Consider the following 20,814-nt stretch of genomic DNA (forward strand, 5'->3'; position numbering starts at 1 on the left):
AACTTCCAGACATCTCAGCATGCTACTGGCCAAATATCATCAGCCTGGGCCTCTTGGTTATTAAGAAGAAGTTGTTTAAAGTAAAAAGTTGACACCAGACGGACAACGGACGCCGCACTATGCCATACGCTCACTTGACCCTTGGGCCAGGTGAGCTAAAAAAAACACGAAGGTATTTATATTAATTGGTATACACTTTTGGGTTGTGACAATGTAATGGACACCACTTTATCACAGAACACAGATACTGCGGTACACAGTACCATATCGCAATACAGAGATAAATATTGCTGAATCGTAAAAAGGTTTATTCAGTATGTATCTGCTAGGTGCTTTAACATTGCATTTTAAATTACTAGGTACTACGTATTCCGACTTTTCCAATAAAAATATAAACAGTATATCAAACATTTCATTTGCATCCAATTGTTATACATACATGTACTTCCCTATTTTTCACGATAAACAAAAAAAACACTTCCTCATTACATTCAAAATTCTTCCATAACCATTGCATTGTCTGTGATATGAAAACTATGGAAGTCGATAATCAGTTTATAATCGGAAGAAGTAAACCGATTGATGATCAATTGCATAATCGGTTTATAACTTTATGGGGACTCACTCGGAATGCCCAAATTAAATACCATCAATAAACAGAGTTGTTCATTATACATTACAGGGTTAGACACTAACTTTTTTTGCTTGGTAGTCCACATGACTAGTTGAATAGATTATTTACTAGTCCTTTGTCGATGTAACTATTCCAAGATTTCCTGATAAGGAAACATCGTGATCTACAGCACAAAACATCAAAAGTAATCGACTGTAGGAGACTTAAAATAGCTACTGCCATACAAATATGGTGAAAGTTTTAGGAAAATTTTGACAATTATCATGCAATATATCTTATCTTAAGCTGTTTTCTAAATTTAAAAAAGAAATATTATTATTTTATAATCATAGTTTTCACAAGTCTAAAGGACCAGTTAGGTTAGGTGATTCACTAGTCCTTGCTGAAATCTACTAGTCCAGGACTAGCGGATTAGTGTAAGTGTCGACCCCTGCATTAGGTTTTGTACTTTTATAATGAATGGATATCAAGCAGCTTGTGTGCATTTTTTTTAATCTTATAGTATAAATAAATCATAAATATAAGACTTTCAAAGCATGCTTTACATGGAGGACATATAAACACTTTGATTTAAGTTATGAATTTATTATATTGACAGGCTCTTTTCCCTTGCTTTTAGTGCCTTATTTTCCCAAAATGACCCAAAAATGAGGAATATATCCCCAATTTCAATACAGATAATGCTATATTTTCCCCGATTCTGTATCTGTATGGAATACACTGCTAGATCCCAATTAAGGTAATATTGCAGCGGATGAGAGATTCATAAAGGAACAGACTGTTATAATATATATATGCCTGTTTGTTTATTTTGATTTAAACTTCTTTACAAGAGTGTGTGTTTTATGATTTATTTCTTTGTTTAGTTGACTGGAAGACATTTAGGTTCTGTCGGGAAACCTGAAATACGTGTGAGATATGCATGGCATATCATGAATAGCAACAAATTATGTGTTTTAACGTTTTTCATTGATTTGATTGAAGCGTTCTCCTTGTAATGTTCATGGACTGTAAGAGACTGCAACAAAATTGTTTTTTTTTTATATAAAACAATTAGTAACAAATATCAAAATGATTACTTTTCAGGTTCACAAGAATCTCGTATTTTGACAATAAAGATAAAAAAGACAAGAATTTGATAGTCAACAGTAACTGCTTACCTTGTTCTATAAAATCGACGGACGATTGACCGCTTCCACTCCTGAAATATATCTCGTTTATGCTCCTCTTCAGATATAATTGGAGAAACTCTAGGTTCTTCCACAGCACAACGAGCTTCAGCCATCTCCTACTGTTCCGACAGAGAATATACCAAAGTTCTGTTGTCTGGCTGTCTAATGAGCTCCGAAGTTGTCTGCTAACAGTTTATAATTAAAATTTATAGGATTTGTGTATTAATGCGGAAACAGTATTTCCTACCAGATTTTTACTTTGCTCGCTATTTCTTGAATCATATCTTTTTTCTTTAATTTCAATGTTTTTATTAATATTAAATTATGTGTTATCACAATTAATTAAATATTTTTTGAGAGTAAATAACATAAATATTCCGTTCAAATGCTAAAGTTTGTAAAATAATTTACAGTTCGCAGGTGCTCGTGTCTATATCGATTGAGCGTTTGCATCAAAAGACATTCAAGCGAACGGAAAAATAGCGTTGGAGGGACCAAGAAAAAAACGGAATTAAACTCTCGATGCCAAAGTGAAATGATCGATTATCAAAATATCAAAAATAATAAAGAATGTATTTTTCACCAACCGACATATACATATGTGATCTTAATTGAACTTTTCTTTTATTTCGTAACAGAAAACCATTTTTAAACAGTTGAAATTATTTATATCAACTATGGTCACGTGACTTTTGATGGTCGGAAGCTGGCGAGCACGGTAACAACCGAAAGGGTTTTATTGTAATTGTTCGTTTATTATGCATTGATTTTAATTTTTGACATTGGAGTATCATACTTTAAGATCTTATCTATATGTTATGCACACAACTAACGTGATATATCGAAATGAACTCGCAAAAAGCATCTTCCTTGTGATGAGAGGGGGGTTTATTATTGGTCGCCATCTTGAATGATGTTTTTGGTGCTTTTGCTCTGATTTCGCAAATTTATCATAATTTGAGTGGTTTTTTTTACCACATGTTATGTTGAATTCACATAAAGACGTTTTGTTAGATTATTACTATTAACGATTTTTGAACAGTTAAGAGGAAAAGTGACATAAACATCACGTTGTAAAACAATGAGAGTTATGTCCCTGTGACCTAGTTTTAGACATTTTTTACAAGTGAAACGATTTTCAAAATATCGTGTGCCCATATTTATCAATTCAATGTTGATATTGCTGTTTGTACCGTTTTGATTAAATACAAAAGTTATGTATTTTCACTGATCAAAATATATTTTAATATTTTGCTGATAATATTCAAGTAAATACTGAGTTTTGCATCATATTTTATATTAGGATAAAATATAGTTTAACCAGAAAAAAAACATTAATTTAATGCCCTTTTGTCGTTCAAATCTATGTAGGCTACATAAACATACCAGCAAAGCATGTACTTAGCTAGGCTGTCCATTTATGATATTAAAGGGACATCACTCTGGTTCAATTTCAGCTTTGCATTAGGTGATCTGTCTAAATCTTTGTATACATGTTAATGATATGACAACTCAGGTCTTAGAATTTGTTGTAATTTTGAATGAGGGTATTGATTTTTTATAATGTCTTTGACACCAATTTCAAAAATCATATTTATACTTAATAAATTACTCTTATTGAAATATTCTAAGTCTTAATACTCACCTATCTGCATCCGATTACTGTAATCCGAATTATTCTGACGTTTTATCGACTTTTTTCATATCGGTCTGTCGTCGATTAACGTCAGAACTCCGGCCCTCTATAATATGCGGGAAATATGCGACCCGTGCCCGGAGTGCACTTCAAACTGATATTTTAGAAACAAATCGTCACTTTCACACACATGTCGCACATGGATCGAAAGATCTATTCTTTATGTACTAGGCGGTATCAATAACATGTTTCAAAGATCATTACGAAAAGTATTTTTCAACGTTTTCTATACTAACCCATGTTTTTAATGGAAATTAGGCCATGAGCAATGTCACATGACTTGACGAGATCTCGCGTTACCGAAGGTATATCCCAACGTTATGACGTAAGCCTGCAAGATTTTAGTCACGTGGCATTAGAAGGCGGGGCTATCAAAAAACTAGAGTAAAACAGAGTAAGTTTGAAAAAATATGTTTTTAGTGATTGTATTGGTTGTTTGAGGCATGACATTTATGTTCATCTTGTGCATAAAGAATAGATCTTTCGATCCATGTGCGACATGTGTGTGAAAGTTTCTAAAATATCAGTTTGAAGTGCGCTCCGGGCACAGGTCGCATATTTCCCGCATATTATAGAGGGCCGGAGTTCTGATAAAAATAAAACACTTATGAAAACCCTTTTTTCACAAAGACGGAGACATCTTTTTTTACTTCATTAGGGGAAATATGACAAAATGTGATTTAATTTTGTTAAATGTGATTTTTTTAATTATTTTGTTCAATACAAATATATATACAGTACATCAAACATTTCATTTACATCCAATTGTGATACATACATGTACTTCATTACCAGTGGACAAAAGTTGCAAGATGATCCATACATGGGCTATTTTACAGAAAACAAATTATAGCAGAGCTGTTATTTATCAATAAAATTCAAAAAAAGTATATAAATCAGCTATTCTGACAAATTTATTTTACAGTGAATAATTTTTGTTTTAATATATTGATTTCATTCTCAAAAATGTCTATTTCAATCTTTTTCTTATTGCAGATATCCTGCCATGTGGTGATATATTATGGCGCCTACTTCCTGATTGTCAAATTACCACAATTTTATATTGAATTGAGGTACCACAAGAGGTAACTATTAAATTTAAATGGTTCTAAAAAAATATCTCTAATCTATACAAATTATAATAAAATATCTCTAATCTATACAAATTATAATAAAACCGCATAATGATGACTTAACTAGTAGTGCAGCCATTTTTTGTAATTTGACAATTTTCTTTTGGGTAATCTTATTTGTGAAAAAAAAACATAGCTACCCCTCCCCACCCCCCCTCCTCAAATTGAATTGAAGCTGAGAACTACTACAAAAAATAAATTGTAAAGGTGGGGTCAACATTTGGCCCCTTTTTCGATTTCATTTATTCTTTTGCCATATGTAAATATGTAAAAATGATCAATAACTGATTATTCATAATATTACAACTGATAACCGTAGCGAACCTCCCCGAAGGGCAAGTGAGCTTTATGCCGTGGTGTGGCATCCGTCAAATTTTCCTAAAAATTGCTACTAGTCATAAACGACTGAGCAGATTTTGACTCAATTTGGTCAGAAGCCTCCTTGGAGAAGGGGAACCAATTTTGTATAAACCGTGGGTCTGGCCCCTGAGGGGCGGGGCCCAATAACTTAGTTAGAATCATCTTTGGTGAATGAGGTTGTTACATTATAAAATTGGGATTCCTGCCCCATCCCCCGGGGGCAAGGGCGGGGCCCCAAATGGAACATTTACCAATATTTTAAAACTCTTTTCCTTTGATGACATGACAAGTATTGTATTTCACTTAGTTTACATGCTGATTTCCACATCACATCTAAACAATAAAATAAAGCTACCAGTACCTATGATATAACTCAGGTGACTGCTAAGGCCCTTTGGCCTCTTGTATATGGGAAACGGTACATGACTTCAGCTGTTTCACTGTTGCTGTTCTATATCTGGCCTTGAGTCTCAAGTGACCTATTGCGATCACCTTTTGTCCAGCGTCACCGGCGTCCGACGTGCGTCCGACAACAATTTAAATTTTCGACTTCTTCTTCAAAACCCCTGAACTAATTTCAATGAAATTTTGCAGAAACCTTCCATGGCCAAAGATTAACAAAAAATAATGGCCGATTTGATCCCCAGCCCCCAGGGGCCTGCAGGGCGGGGCCAAAAAGGGTCAAATTGACTAAAATTTCAAAAATCTTCTTTTCAAGACCCAATTATGGTAGATAGAAGGGTCTTAAGTTGCTTTACCAAAATTATGAATTTCATGACCCTTGGGTCTCACGTTTCCCCCTGGGGAGGGGGTAAACTTTACTATAGTTTATATAGGGGAATCATATTTTGGACCAACATTTGTTTAATTTCCATTGGAAGTAATTCAATTTAGGTTAGTGTTATCAGTACTGGGTAGCAGTTTGATGGTATGCACATATCAGCTCTGACTGACCCCCGGGGACTGATGGGAAGGGCCAAAAAAGGTCAAATGGACTGAAATTTCAAAAATCTTCTCCTCAAGACACAGCCATGGTCGAATCAAACACTCTTCGTAGATGGAAGGGTCTTAAGGTTTATGACCATAGGATCTCATATTTACCCCCTGGGGAAGAGAAGGGGGGGGGGGGGCAAAATGTATTATGGTTTATAATGGCAAATGATATTTTGAATATTACATGTTAATAACTTAATTGAAATTATAACCCTGAGTTGACAGTTTGATACTTAGAAAATTATGAGGCAGCCCTACCCCCAAGGGCTGTAGGGTGGGGCCCAAAGGAGTCAGTGTGCTAACATTTCTTGGTGTTAGTTTCAAATACTTTTTAGTCTTGAATCTGTTTGCTAGATATTGAATAAGGTGGTTTTATTGTTTTTTGTCACTGTGAATAATATTTCTGTTCTTGTAAGGGCCCCGTATCGGAGATACAGGTGCCCTATAGTAATCACTCTGTCTGTCTGTCCGTCCACAAATTCTGTTTCTGGCTGAAAACTTTGGTATTAATTGACCGATGTACATGAAACTTGGTCAAGATGTTCAGTTTACAAAAATATACATTGAGGTAAAAAATCAAGGTCAAAGATCAAGGTCATTAGGTTCAAAGGTCAAGGTCAAATTTTACGTCTTTTCACTTATGAACATGTTGTTATGACATCATGAAGCAAAGTTGATCAGAATTAAACAAGGAGTCAACTGACCAAGGTCATTGGGTCAGGGGTTAAGGTCAAATTTTGGAGCTTTTCACTGGTGAACATTTCACTATGACATTATAAAGCAAAGTTGTTCGGAATTAAACAAAGAGACACACTGAGTTAAAAAGTCGAGAACAAAGGTCAAGGTCATTAGATTCAAAGGTTAAGGTCAAATTTGCATCTTTTCACTGTTAAACATTTTGTTATGACATTATGAAGCAAAGTTGATCAGAATTAAACAAGGAGTCAACTTACCAAAGGTCAAGGTCATCGGGTCAGGGGTCAAGGTCAAATTTTGTAGCTTTTCACTGGTGAACATTTCGCTATGACATTATGAAGCGAAGTTGTTCGGAATCAAACAGAGTCACACTGAGTTAAAAAGTCGAGGTCAAAGGTCAAGGTCATTAGATTCAAAGTTCAAGGTCAAATTTGCATCTTTTCACTGATAAACATTTTGTTATGACATGATGTAGCAAAATTGATCAGAATAAAACAAGGAGTCAACTGACCAAAGGTCAAGGTCATTGGGTCAATGGTCAAGGTTAAATTTTGTACCTTTTCCCTGATGAACATTTTGTTATGACATTATGAAGCAATGTTGTTCAGAACTTAACACAGAGTCAACTGACCTCAGGTTCAGGTTATGGGGTCCAAAGGGTCAAGGTCAAGTTTTGTATTTTCACTGATGAACATTTTGTTATGATATCAAGAAGCAAAGTTGGTCGGAATTAAAGAATAAGTCAACTGACCAAAGTTCAGGGTCACTAGGTTAATGGTCAAGCTCATTTGGGTCCAAAGGTCAAAGACAAAGTGGATATTTGACTTTGACCCTGTTTCTTGATGTAGGAGTATATAAGGCGAAATAAAACAAATCAAAGCTAACAAATGAGTATTGCACCGGTATTTACATTTCTGTTAGCCCAGCAAATATGGAGGTGGAAGGAAACAAGACTCACATCATAGTACATGTAAAATGTATATTTTGCTTCCTTGTGATTCTTTTTGAAGTCCAAATGTCAAACGTCAAGCTCAGCTATATTGGCAGATTGCTTCTTGATGATTATGGGGCATATATTGCCACAAGACAGGGCCCTTACTGACCTGTCAGTGTTCTAGTTAAAAACAAAACTGAACTCTCTGTATAAACATATATCAGGTGACCGTTAAGGCCCATGGGCCTCTAGTTTTTTCGTAATATCAAATTTTGTAGCAATATGTATATAGAAGACATTATTTTCTGAGGTTCATGTGTGTACCATTTCACAACCCTAAGGGCTAATAGACCTTATGTTAGTAAAAAAAATGATGAAATTATGATTTATGAATGTAGGTTAGCCCAGTAGATTTTCTGAAATGTGCTGACATGAAACTGTACATACCTCAGAAGTAAAAATATACAGCCATGAAAGATCTAGATTTGGCTGAGATCGCTAGAGGAATAAGGAAAAAAAAAATCTTTAAGATCGTACTCCGACTTGGTCTGTGTTTACTTTATTACTTTATTACCAATGTATCGCGTTAATAGATACAGTACAGTGTTTCTCCAGAAGGGGGACTATGTAACACACNCCACCCCCCCACCCCTACATTTCTGCATTCTGCCTATATCACACTACCAACTTATTTTTTCAAACCTGGAGAAAACTCTTGAGTACAATCTTTATTATGTAGACAAGATGGTGAAGCGCACCGCCGGTGGCACGCGGAACCTGCCGCGTCGGGGTAGTGCACGATCTATCGGATTGGAGTTAATGATGGATTGCCAGAATGAGGATTTGTCGCCAGCTCAACTCCAGCACATGAAGAAGTGTCGCCTTGAGTTTGACAACGCCATGGCAATGATAAAGGCCGCTCAGGCGAAGGCGCGGGCAGGAAAGGCCACTGTTTCAGTTCAAAAAGTTCACATGAAAAACATTCCACCACCAAAAGCTGTCGCTGTCCCAGGCAGTCCCCAGAAACAAGGTAATTTTGTTTTCTTATTTTGTACATTTAGAGCCTGTTAACTGGAGTATTTGATTTTAATGTTTGCCTTGTCACCACGAAGTAGCGGAAGCGAGACTAAGGTGTTGATTTAACGGCTAGACCAACCAAACTTGACATGTGCGTCGATTGTCAAACTGGGGCATAGGCGAGACATATCAATCAGAATGACTTTTTAAAATTTCATTTGATACTTTCATATTTGAATGGTCAACAATTTACTGAAATTTGAAGATACACACTTGTCAAAAAATACAATAATTTTCTACCGCAAAAAATGATATGGGACAGTAAAGGATTAATTCTTATAAAAATTGCATGGTGTCACCGCAGTGATTGTTATTCCGTCTTGCGTATTGCAGAGTTATCTGCTCTTGTGAGCAGGTATTGATTGTTACATCATTAGTTTGTGTGAGAAAATTACGTCATTTTCCCAAATGACATTATTCTTACAAACAAATGACGTAACAATCAATACCTACTCACAAGAGCAGATAACTCTGCAATACGAAAAGACGGAATAAGCCGATTTTAGGTCTTATATAGGCCCCCCCTCTAGTTTATTTCTGTAGTATTTTATCGAAACATTTTCCCAAAGTCACAAGGCACAGGCCCCTATGGAAAGGAGAAAGAAAAATCACTGCACGTCTATAACCAAAAATTACATGGGTTAGGTAACGATTAACAATGAGAAATAGGCTAAAACTAAACCTGTGGCGACAATTTTCCCCGGTATACACTTATGTTAACTGCAATACTTATACATCTTAATAGACATGTTATAATTATAAATACTAATAATTAATGTATGTGCTTTTAAATAGGTCAGCGATCCACAAGTCCTGATGTGATTTTTGTGGGTGAGAGCCCGCCCCCTCCGACCCAGAAGACTGTGCCCAAGGCTGCACCCCCGCTCCTGGCTAAACCTCCGGCCATCACCAACGCCATACAGACCACCGGGGCCATACAGACCACCGGGGCCATACAGAAACCCGGGGCCCCTGTGGTAACCAACATGCAGCCTGGCACTCAGCAGTACATCATCAGGGGCAATGCTTTAGGAAACACCATGGTATGTGTTCTCTCTCCTTAACTCATTCATCCCTGAAATTTCATAATGAACTATTCCAACCTTGGAATTGGAAGGGTTCAAATGTGTCTTCAGGGATGGATGAGTTAAAAGTTGACATCAAACTGTTTATACTTTGTTTCTGAGATACAAGTTTCTGGAATATAAGTCACCTGGTATATTAAGGGACTATATTTACATTTCCCCTACAAGTTCCTCTAAAATTGCATTACCGGGAGAAATTGCAATCATAGAGCTATGAACGCCATTCAATCAGCCTCATTATGAAGCTTCTCCTCCTGCTTCGATTAACATGAGACAACCGCTAGAATCAAACATTGTGGTGACATTAAGCTGTTCCAGGAATCTTGTTTGCGCTGACGACACTTCAATGTGAATTTTAAGGAAATATCTATATTTAGGTCAATAATAACTGAATATTTAGAATGTAAATATAAAGATTGAAAGGTATTTTTTCAATGTTCATGTCAGTATGATTTGCGTTCGTACCAACATGAACATTGAAAAATGCTGTTCAAGCTTTATACATTTGTATGTATATTTCCAGTGAAAAGGAAATCAGTAGCAAATCAACTACATCAAAGTACAACAATGGTAAATTTGGACGACAATGGCTGAAATCTTGCATTCTTCAAGAAAGGGATACCTGCTGACTAGAACCCTGGAATTGCATACTAGTTTTTGTTGCACATAATTTTGTGCAATCTCTGATTTTCAGTGTATACTGGAATTACGTATGCGCGTATCTAAAACCCAGGCGAATCCGGGAAGAAAAGTATCTTGGAAACAATGTATTGGTTTATGTGCAATAACTCTTAAAATAGTTTGGTTACAACTGAATTTGATGTGCAAATTCCTATTGGTAAGTGTAGGACTAAGATTGATTGATAAATACGTGCCTATTAAAGTATAGTTGATGAGGCTGTTGACTTGATAAGTGTAAGACTAAGATTGATTGATAAATACATGCCTTTTTAAGTATAGTTGATGAGGCTGTTGACTTGATAAGTGTAGGACTAAGATTGATTGATCAATACATGCCTATTTAAGTATAGTTGATGAGGCTGTTTACTTGATAAGTGTAGGACTAAGATTGATTGATCAAACCATGCCCATTTAAGTATAGTTGATGAGGCTGTTGACTTGATAGGTGTAAGACTAAGATTGATTGATAAATACATGCCTATTTAAGTATAGTTGATGAGGCTGTTGACTTGATAAGTGTAAGACTAAGATTGATTGATAAATACATGCCTATTTAAGTATAGTTGATGAGGCTGTTGACTTGATAAGTGTAGGACTAAGATTGATTGATCAATACATGCCTATTTAAGTATAGTTGATGAGGCTGTTGACTTGATAAGTGTAGAACTAAGATTGATTGATAAATACATGCCTATTTAAGTATACTGACAAGATCCTATATCTTTGTTATGTTTGACAAGCAATGTCCTGAACCTTAAAAAGTGGTGAATGAAACAGGTGTTTTTTTAATTGTTCAAAACATTTGTTGGGATGCAGAACAATTTCTTTGACATAATATCCCAAATTGTGCTCAACATCAGAGAGCCTTCGACTTTGACAAAAATAATGGGAAAATTAAACCAATAGCTTTTGCATGTTTAAAAATATTTTAAGGATAAACATTTCAGTGAATTTCAATTCCTTTCAACTGATTATTTAGATATATTGAAATTTTCAAATACTGTATTCACAGTTATCACTACCCCTCCCCTATAAGTGTTCCCTTCGCCTTTTTGGGAGGCATTGAAATTCTATAATTTTTTCCCAGAACTCCGAACTTACCAGACACGGTCAATGATTTACAGCACTTACAATATAAAGTAGAGATTGGAGACAGGTGATCTTGACTGGACTTTTAATGAAGTGGATAAAACATTTGAAAGATATCCAAACCTCGAGCCATACCGGAATGTTATAATGTCCTACTGTGATACTGTAGTAATGGCTGAAGTTACACAACTTGTTCTATCAAAACTCAAATCTTATTATCCTAATAAGTGCCCCCATTAAGGCTTATTTTTCAAGCGCCCTTGGTGCTAATTACAGTGAATAGGGTATGTAAAAATACCTGATTATTTGTCTTCCTCTCCAGCAAGGGCCGCTTCGTCTGGTACCTCTTAACTCAGTAAACCAGTACCAACAACGTCCTCCGGTCCCTGTACAGTTCCAGGTACACAAACAGAACGCCATCGCCCCTCATGGTAAGTTGGTGTTCACTGCTGGTCAGTAATCTTGTGCACTGAATGTTCTTGTGGAAAATGAAAATGAAGTAGAGAGAAATGTGTTGGTTTTAGGCTTGCTACATTTTAGTATATTGATATGGTTTATAGTACCTATGGCCCATAACAAGTGCTTGAATCATCCCAAAAGTTTTGTTTAAACATTTTTGACTTTTGTTTGGAAAAAAATCTGTAATTATTTCTTATAAGAAGAAACCTCTTTGAAGATAAAGTGTATGACGCAAGTTTATATTATAACCATGCATGTTATTGAACTAAACATTTTCTAATGAAATTTATAATTTTACAGCTTTTTTTATCTGTAAAGTTTAATTACAAACCTTTAGGTGATATGACTTAGCTCTGTCGGTGATTCTGTCTGCCTAATGTTAAAACATGGTGCCCCTGAAATTTCATAATGAATTATTCCAACCTTTGAATTGGAAGAGTTCAAATGTGTCATCAGGGGTGAATAGGTTAACCCTATAGTTTACTGAAGTATGGTGTTTATGGTTGCAGCGCCTCAGAGACCCTCTCAGCCCGGAATGATGTCTGCCACTTCAATGCTCGTCAACAGTGCTATCATGGCGAAGCGTCATCTAGAAAGTACACAGGACAGTGCGGGACCTGCCAGGAAGAAGCTCAAGAAACCTGGAGACGTGCTGGATAATATAGGTAAGAGGTCTCTTCTATCCTGACTCTCCCGCTTAATAGAGGATGGAAGGGCACTAACAGGTAGTGATGGGCTGATGATCAATTATAATCAAAAATTCGATTGGTTGGTCCTTTTTCGTTTCCGATTATCAATTACAAATTCCATTATCGATATAATCAGTTCTTCATTAAAATTGCTAATCAAAGTGCTAAATGTTTTCGATTTAAAAAATGTATTTAGTGTTCTCACTTTATTGGGGTATTCAGTCCCATAAAATTATGAACCGATTATGCAATCGATCATCGATTGGTTTACTGCTTCTAATTACAAACCGATTATCAATTATGATTTTAAACCGATTGCCCATCACTACTAACAGGGCTAGAGTCTAAGGTCTGGGACCCAAGAAAAATGACTAACAGGCCCAGGACTAGAAACTGATTTTAATATCCACAAGTGAATTGGTCTAGCAGATTCCACGTTGCTAGTCCATTTGCAAATTTCACTGTGCAGGGAAACTGTGGTGTTTAAATTTCAATCATAGATTAATTATAGTACACCAGAAAATATATAGTGTAGGTAGATAGGAAACACGTGTTTGTGGTCTCGGTGTTAATGAAATAACGATATATTTGAGTGGAGAGAGTTGTCTTTCCCTCCATGTGTTGAGGTGGTGAGATCTGTGTTACAGGCAGCTGGGTGCCCCTGGACGAGTATTACTACGGTAAAATGGAGGGCGACCCTTCTTACCAGGAGGACAAAGGCGAATACCGATTCAAGGTTTGTCACGCTTAACATTGTCAAATGTCAGTATAATTTATAAACTTTCAAACATTGTCAAATGTCAGTATAATTTATAAACTTTTAAACATTGACAAATGTCAGTATAATTTATAAACTTTCAAACATTGACAGTGCCAATATCATTGACAAAATTACCCATTAGTATGAACAAGTGACAAAATTAGACAAAAACAACAACATGGAAAACTGCTTTTGGTTTAAAGGGAGATAACTTAAAAGTATGCATGTTCCATTATATGTATATAACTGTGTATTAGGATTGCGCTGCCCGCTCTAGTATTGAGCTATGTTATGTAATTGATATAAAACTATTGCTTTGAGAAATACTGTGCACACTGTATGAGTCAAGTGACCAGAAAATTCCCAAAATGATCTTAGCAGCCCTGCTAAAAAATGTCAATTACATCATTATCATGTTCGTGACTGTGTTTCTACCATTGCAGTGCTGGTACTGCTCTAAGATGCTGTACAATAATATCAAGGCTATGATGCACATCCAAGGTCACATTGACAGCGGTAAGCAGCACAACCTTGACCTCAGTGACCTCACCCAGTGTAAACATTGTTACAAGCAGTTTGATACTCCGTTTGAGATGCAGACTCACGTTGAGAAGGTAAGTCCAATAGATTAGGGGCGTACAATTTCTATTATAAAGCAATGCTTTTTCTTGTAATAATTTTTTTGGGGGGGGGGGGGGGGGGGGGTAGAAGGGGGCTGATAATGGACCCCATTCCCAATTGAAACTGTTTCATATTTATACCTAATTCCTAAAATTTTCATTTTAATGCAGATAATTTCTTTCCTAATTGGAGTATTTTCTTTCTAAAATGAGATAAAAGGCCCCATCACAAGTAAACAAATAAAAAACTTATAGAGTACTTGCCCATAGGCAGATTTAAAAAAAATCTACTTGCCTTGCCTTAATTTTCATGATGAATTTGGAATTTTTTAGACCTGATGAAAAAAGATAATTTGGATTTTCTAATATTGTCAGCATTTTTTTGATACAATTTCAACATCACTTATTTCATAAAATAAGTCACAAGAATGAGTTAGCATCATGTTTTGGTAAAAAAACAAATCCAGACAAAGCAAGATATGTCATTTTTGTATTAAATGTTTATATAAACTTCTTTCTTTGTTATTTGTGATTTCACAGGTACATATGAATGGAGCGAACGTGTTGTTGTGTAGGATCTGTGAGCGTGACCACGAATCGCGTACTGCTCTGACCCACCACATGCGACAGAACCACCACGCCTGTGAGATGCCCTATATCTGTCACCTGTGTAACTTCCGCTCGTCTATGTACAGTGATGTTGTTGATCACTTCAAAAAGGTGAGACTGCGTTAAGTTGTTAAAGGTTCAAGGCTTGTTTGCAGAGAGAGACTTTAAGTTGATAAAGGTTCAAGGCTTGTTTGCAGAGAGAGAAACACAGTTACTACTTCTTGCAAATTTATAACAAAGACAGGATTTTTTTCTTTCTAAGTTTTTCGCTCTTTTAAAAAAGATATAAAAATTCCTGTTTAATGAACTGACTGAAGGATCCCCATATCACTGAAAAAACTAATTATGCACTGGAAATTGCTTTTGTTACCATAGCAACATTTCTTAAAAGAAACCATACCTTGGAAACTTTTATGAAAAATGATAGAGATGAAATAAATAAAACATTATATCAACAAAAGCATTGTGATTGTAAAAGTTCAGCAGGATTTGGCAGGGATGGGGACCCTGGACTTCAGATTATTACACTACTGCTCCTACAACAGAAGTGTCCTGGCCCTCCTCTACTACAGTTCTATCGAAAACAAAATTAAAACAAGGCTACCGTACAAAAAAATATTTATTTTTAATTTGGCAAATGACAAATGAGTTTAAACTTAACCGCAATTTTCGTTACAGAAACATGACAGTTCTCCACACATTCTGTGTCTATACTGTCTAAAAGTATTCAAGGTGAAGTTCGTGACCTTGGGCTGGGGACAGACCCAGACGTACTACGGCCATCTCCTGAAGCACCAGTCGAAGGCCTCCACTAAGAAGTGTACGTTATGTCGCCTCACCTTCTATAACGTCCCCGATGTCAAGGCACACAAGAAAAAGGATCATCAAGCCAACCATAAAGGAGTGTTAGGTAAGATCGCCATGGTGATTGAACGACAGGTTTTCAATGTTTGTGCTGATAGCTAGTTAGGGCTATTCCAGAGTTAACCATAACACAGCACACCACATCTCCAGCACACACGCAGGCATACACACATAGGGAGATGTTAGCCAGGTGGTATACATAGGGAGATGTTAGCCAGGTGGCATATGACTAGTAGTTAGCTCCTGATAAGGCAGCTCTTGCGAATTCCTCAAAAATTGTATTGATTAATGTGGGTTAATTGTATTAATTGTATATCTATGTACTGTAAATCCCTTTAGAGTGGCTTATGTTGGCTAGATAGGGCGCTATATCAAATGTTGTATATTATAATTATTATAGGGGAGGGATGGGAGACACTTTTTCAGAAACCAAATCACCAATAAAATCTGAAAAGTGATTGAATACTATAAATATTTGCATATTGTTTACATTTCAAAATATTTTATTACATCTAAATCAGATTTAAAGGGAATTGAGCAACTGGCCTTTCCCTGGAGATACATTTCAAACATTAGCAGATAATAAACTATGAGTATTAACATTGGTTTGGAAAATAAGGAATAGTTAGCTAGTGTTCTTTTAGTATGCAAGTATTACTGAAATATTCTAGTATTTTCCACTTTTTGTATGCATGTATTTGCGTATTGTTGGCATTCCTGTGCAATGCTCAGGTTTGATAGGTAGATCTGGTTATAACCCTACCAACCATAATATATTAATAATGGTGCCTCCCACCTCCCCTATACGATAAATTATGGAACAGCCCTTACTTGTATACTGTTTAAAGATAAAGATTTCATTTACTGATTATAAAGGGATATAACTATTTCTACGGATAAATTTTCCCTTTGATCAGCCTTGACCATTAACATTGGCTGGCTTTGACCGTTATCCCTGGTCAGCCTTGACCATTAACCTTGGCTGGCTTTGACCATTATCCCTGGTCAGCCTTGACCATTAACCTTGGCTGACTTTGACCATTATCCCTGGCCAGTCTTGACCATTAACCTTGGCTGGCCTTGACCAGTATACCTAGTCAGCCTTGACTATTACACATTAAGCACATTTTAACTTTCATCATGACAGGACCCAACAACAGATACTCTACGCCGGGCCAGGTGATGATTAAGGTACCGGAGTCCGGCCTTCAGCCAAAGCCGCAGAGTGTCAAGTCACTGAACGCCCCAGCGGTCAGTAAGGTGCTGGACTTTGGGGGGACTCGCTTCCCCACAGTGGTCAATTACCTCACCTGTCTGGAGTGTAAGATGTCCATGGGAACACCTGACCACTTCAAGTAAGTAATGGTTGACAATTGACCACTTTAACTCATTTACCCCTACATATTCAAAATGGACTTGCCAAGTCTTTGATTTGGTAAGTTTCAAATGTGACTTTAGGTGTGAATTGGTGAAATATGTCTTGACCATTTCAAGTAAGTAATGCATGATTGAAAGTTTTGACCACTTCAAATGAGTAATTCTTGACCAGACTCGCTCACTCACCACTCAAATTAAATAACACTTTATCAGGTTCAAGTTAGTGTGACATTTGTCTACACTCGATTAATAAAAAACTGTTGTCTGCATACTGTTCCTTTGTTACTGAATTATACGTAGACATGCCACCTCTATGTATGTAAGATACACGTGCCTTGATGTGGCCTATTAGGAAAACTCGCGTTGGATTTTACATAGATGCACTCAATGACCTCTGCTATTACGACGTCGGTCATACAGATGATGATGTTATTAAATGACACGAACAACTAACAACACATCATTAGCATAAAAATGAATTGCACAAATTTGTCATTAACTCATTCACCCCTGAAGACACATTTGAACCCTTCCAATTCAAAGGTTGGAATAGTTCATTATGAAACTTCAGGCGTCAATGAGTTAAGGTGTTGCATTTGAGGTACATTGTATACCTATGGTATACTGCACTTTTTTCCGCTTTTCCAACTGAGTCCTTGGTCTCTGTGTATCTATAGACTTAGCTATATTTATTAGTGTTGCATTTTACCAAAAGTTTGTGTAAGAGACAGCCGCTATCATATAGATGTGTGGGATAAGGATATTCTGATCTCGCTGTAGGGGTTTGGGTCAAACCATTGGCAAATTGTACCCCCTCGAGTTAAATATTCAACCCCACATATAACAGACTATTAATATTCCAGTCTTGTCAGAAGGCATTCTCCCAAAAGAATTGCTACTGATTTGCTTGCATGAGCTTGAAAGGAAAGATGTCATCACGGAAATGTTTTATTTACAGGAAGTATATCGAGTGTTCTATGTGTCGGTTTGCCACAAGTTGCAGCATTGCCTACGCCAACCATATGATGGGTTTCCACTCCTGTCAGGTGTCCAGCCTTAACCTGAACATCCCCTGGGAGCGCAGAATGGAAACTCCCATGTATTGTCTGTGTGGATATGGGTCGAAATATGGCAACAAAATAGGTAAGATCGTCTGGTGATGTCCAGTGTAGCCAGATGAAGCACTGATCTCTTGTCGATGTCTTATATATTTACTGGATCAAAGATGAATACGTCGTTTCTGAGATACAAGTTTAAAAATGTATCGAAGTATATGATACATACTATACCAGTCAATTGTATATATATATAATATATTGGAAGTTATTTACATGTGTCTGACTGAATATTATATAGATACCTGTGGTTTACCTCCCATGTGTCTGACTGAATATTAAAAAGATACCTGTGGTTTACCTCCCATGTGAAGTTATTTACATGTGTCTGACTGAATATTAAATAGATACCTGTGGTTTACCTCCCATGTGAAGTTATTTACATGTGTCTGACTGAATATTAAATAGATACCTGTGGTTTACCTCCCATGTGAAGTTATTTACATGTGTCTGACTGAATATTAAATAGATACCTGTGGTTTACCTCCCATGTGAAGTTATTTACATGTGTCTGACTGAATATTAAATAGATACCTGTGGTTTACCTCCCATGTGAAGTTATTTACAGATGTCTGACTGAATATTAAATAGATATCTGTGGTTTACCTCCCATGTGAAGTTATTTACATGTGTCTGACTGAATATTAAATAGATACCTGTGGTTTACCTCCCATGTGAAGTTATTTACATGTGTCTGACTGAATATTAAATAGATACCTGTGGTTTACCTCCCATGTGAAGTTATTTACATGTGTCTGACTGAATATTAAATAGATACCTGTGGTTTACCTCCCATGTGAAGTTATTTACATGTGTCTGACTGAATATTAAATAGATACCTGTGGTTTACCTCCCATGTGAAGTTATTTACATGTGTCTGACTGAATATTAAATAGATACCTGTGGTTTACCTCCCATGTGAAGTTATTTACATGTGTCTGACTGAATATTAAATAGATACCTGTGGTTTACCTCCCATGTGAAGTTATTTACATGTGTCTGACTGAATATTAAATAGATACCTGTGGTTTACCTCCCATGTGAAGTTATTTACATGTGTCTGACTGAATATTAAATAGATACCTGTGGTTTACCTCCCATGTGAAGTTATTTACATGTGTCTGACTGAATATTAAATAGATACCTGTGGTTTACTTCCCATGTGAAGTTATTTACAGGTGTCTGACTGAATATTAAATAGATATCTGTGGTTTACCTCCCATGTGAAGTTATTTACAGATGTCTGACTGAATATTAAATAGATATCTGTGGTTTACCTCCCATATGAAGTTATTTACATGTGTCTGACTGAATATTAAATAGATACCTGTGGTTTACCTCCCATGTGTCTGACTGAATATTAGTTTTTTAGGTCACCTGAGCTTTGCTCAAGTGACCTATTCTAATCGCTTTCCGTCCGTCGTCGTCAGTCGTGCGATAACTTTTTACATTTTCAACTTCTTCTCAAGAACCAGTGAATGGATTCTTTTCAAACTTGGTCAGAATCATCCTTGGTATATGAGGCTACGAAATTGGGATTCCTACCCCAACCCCTGGGGCCAGGGCGGGGCCCCAAAGGGAAAATTAACCAATATTTCAAAAATCTTCTTCTCCAGACTCAGAGGTACTACATTCAATTTCAGTACATAAAAAGAAAGATCATCAGGGGCTTTATTTAAATTGTAAATTTCAGGACCCCCGAGTTATCCGTTCTCCCTTGGGGAGGGGGTAAAGTTTACTACAGTTTACATAGGGAAATAACACTTTTGGGTATATTTTATCCATTTTCAGCAGAAAATTACTCAAACTTAGTCAGAATCATCTTTGGTGAATGAGGGTATTACATTGTAAAATTAGGATTCCTGCCTGATCCCCAGGGGCTAGGGCGGGGCCCCAAAGGGAACATTTACCAATATTTTCAAATTCTTATCCTTTGATGACATAACAAATATTGTATTTCACTTAATTTACATGCTGATTTCCGCATCACATCTAAACAAAAAATAAAGCTACTAGTACCTATGATATAACTCAGGTGACCGTTAAGGCCCTTGGGCCTCTTGTTGCGTTTAAGTTAGTTTCACTGAAGGTATAAGTGCTAGACCAACCAAACTTGGGCCATAGATACATCTTAGGTAGTACATCTCAACCCATGCATCAAATGCCTGAAGCGGCCTACCTTTCATGGTCCATTGACTTTGTCAGCATATCCATCAACATTAAGTTATTGCGTTTAAGTTAGTTTCTCTGAAACTTTTAAGTGCTAGACCAACCTAACTTGACATGTGCATTGATGGTCTAATCACCTTGTTTACTGTATCTTTTCTTACACCCATTAAGTAATATAATATATGATATAAAAAATCAAAGTTATGAATTACACAAATTCTCTCTTACCACATATACATATAGTAAAAATAAAAAAAATCATTAAGGAATTGTCTTGAAGTCTAGGACAAGAGAAAGATCGAGAGTAGTTTGGGCGATCCCTACCTACTAATATCACCTTCCTCGACCTAGGGCCAGACAAACACAGACATTACAATATAGTGTAAGACTACAGACATTACAATATAGAGTAAGACTACAGACATTACAATATAGAGTAAGACTACAGACATTTCAATATAGCGTAAGACTACAGACATTACAATATAGAGTAAGACTACAGACATTACAATATAGAGTAAGACTACAGACATTACAATATAGAGTAAGACTACAGACATTACAATATAGAGTAAGACTACAGACATTACAATATAGAGTAA

General features: G+C 36.3%; 2 protein-coding genes across 6 annotated transcripts in view; one reads left to right on the forward strand and one right to left on the reverse strand.

The window, feature by feature from the left end:
- The window catches only part of LOC110460101 (carnitine O-palmitoyltransferase 1, liver isoform-like), a gene marked incomplete at its 3' end in the record, with an annotated part of 41,658 nt that extends 39,677 nt beyond the window's left edge, over positions 1–1,981 (reverse strand). The window contains exon 1 of the mRNA XM_021512823.1: positions 1,795–1,981. Within this exon, the coding sequence (XP_021368498.1) occupies positions 1,795–1,919 (125 nt within the window). The remainder of the gene's footprint in view (positions 1–1,794) is intronic.
- Positions 1,982–2,490: 509 nt separating this feature from the next.
- Positions 2,491–20,814, forward strand: part of LOC110460108 — a 36,821-nt gene continuing 18,497 nt past the window's right edge. For 3 of the 5 annotated variants that reach the window (XM_021512835.1, XM_021512867.1, XM_021512860.1), the window contains exons 1-12: positions 2,491–2,547; positions 4,499–4,587; positions 8,358–8,648; positions 9,491–9,738; positions 11,873–11,981; positions 12,519–12,674; positions 13,346–13,434; positions 13,902–14,072; positions 14,619–14,798; positions 15,366–15,597; positions 16,699–16,906; positions 17,887–18,071. In XM_021512835.1, coding sequence (XP_021368510.1) covers positions 8,363–8,648; positions 9,491–9,738; positions 11,873–11,981; positions 12,519–12,674; positions 13,346–13,434; positions 13,902–14,072; positions 14,619–14,798; positions 15,366–15,597; positions 16,699–16,906; positions 17,887–18,071 — 1,864 coding nt within the window. In that variant the 5' untranslated portion in view covers positions 2,491–2,547; positions 4,499–4,587; positions 8,358–8,362. Of the gene's footprint in view, positions 2,554–4,498; positions 4,588–8,357; positions 8,649–9,490; positions 9,739–11,872; positions 11,982–12,518; positions 12,675–13,345; positions 13,435–13,901; positions 14,073–14,618; positions 14,799–15,365; positions 15,598–16,698; positions 16,907–17,886; positions 18,072–20,814 lie in introns of all 5 variants that reach the window. The other 2 variants (XM_021512844.1, XM_021512853.1) reach the window with 2 other exon arrangements.

The sequence above is a fragment of the Mizuhopecten yessoensis genome, unplaced genomic scaffold (assembly GCF_002113885.1).
Source record: "Mizuhopecten yessoensis strain PY_sf001 unplaced genomic scaffold, ASM211388v2 scaffold1353, whole genome shotgun sequence".
Lineage (NCBI taxonomy): Eukaryota > Metazoa > Mollusca > Bivalvia > Pectinida > Pectinidae > Mizuhopecten > Mizuhopecten yessoensis.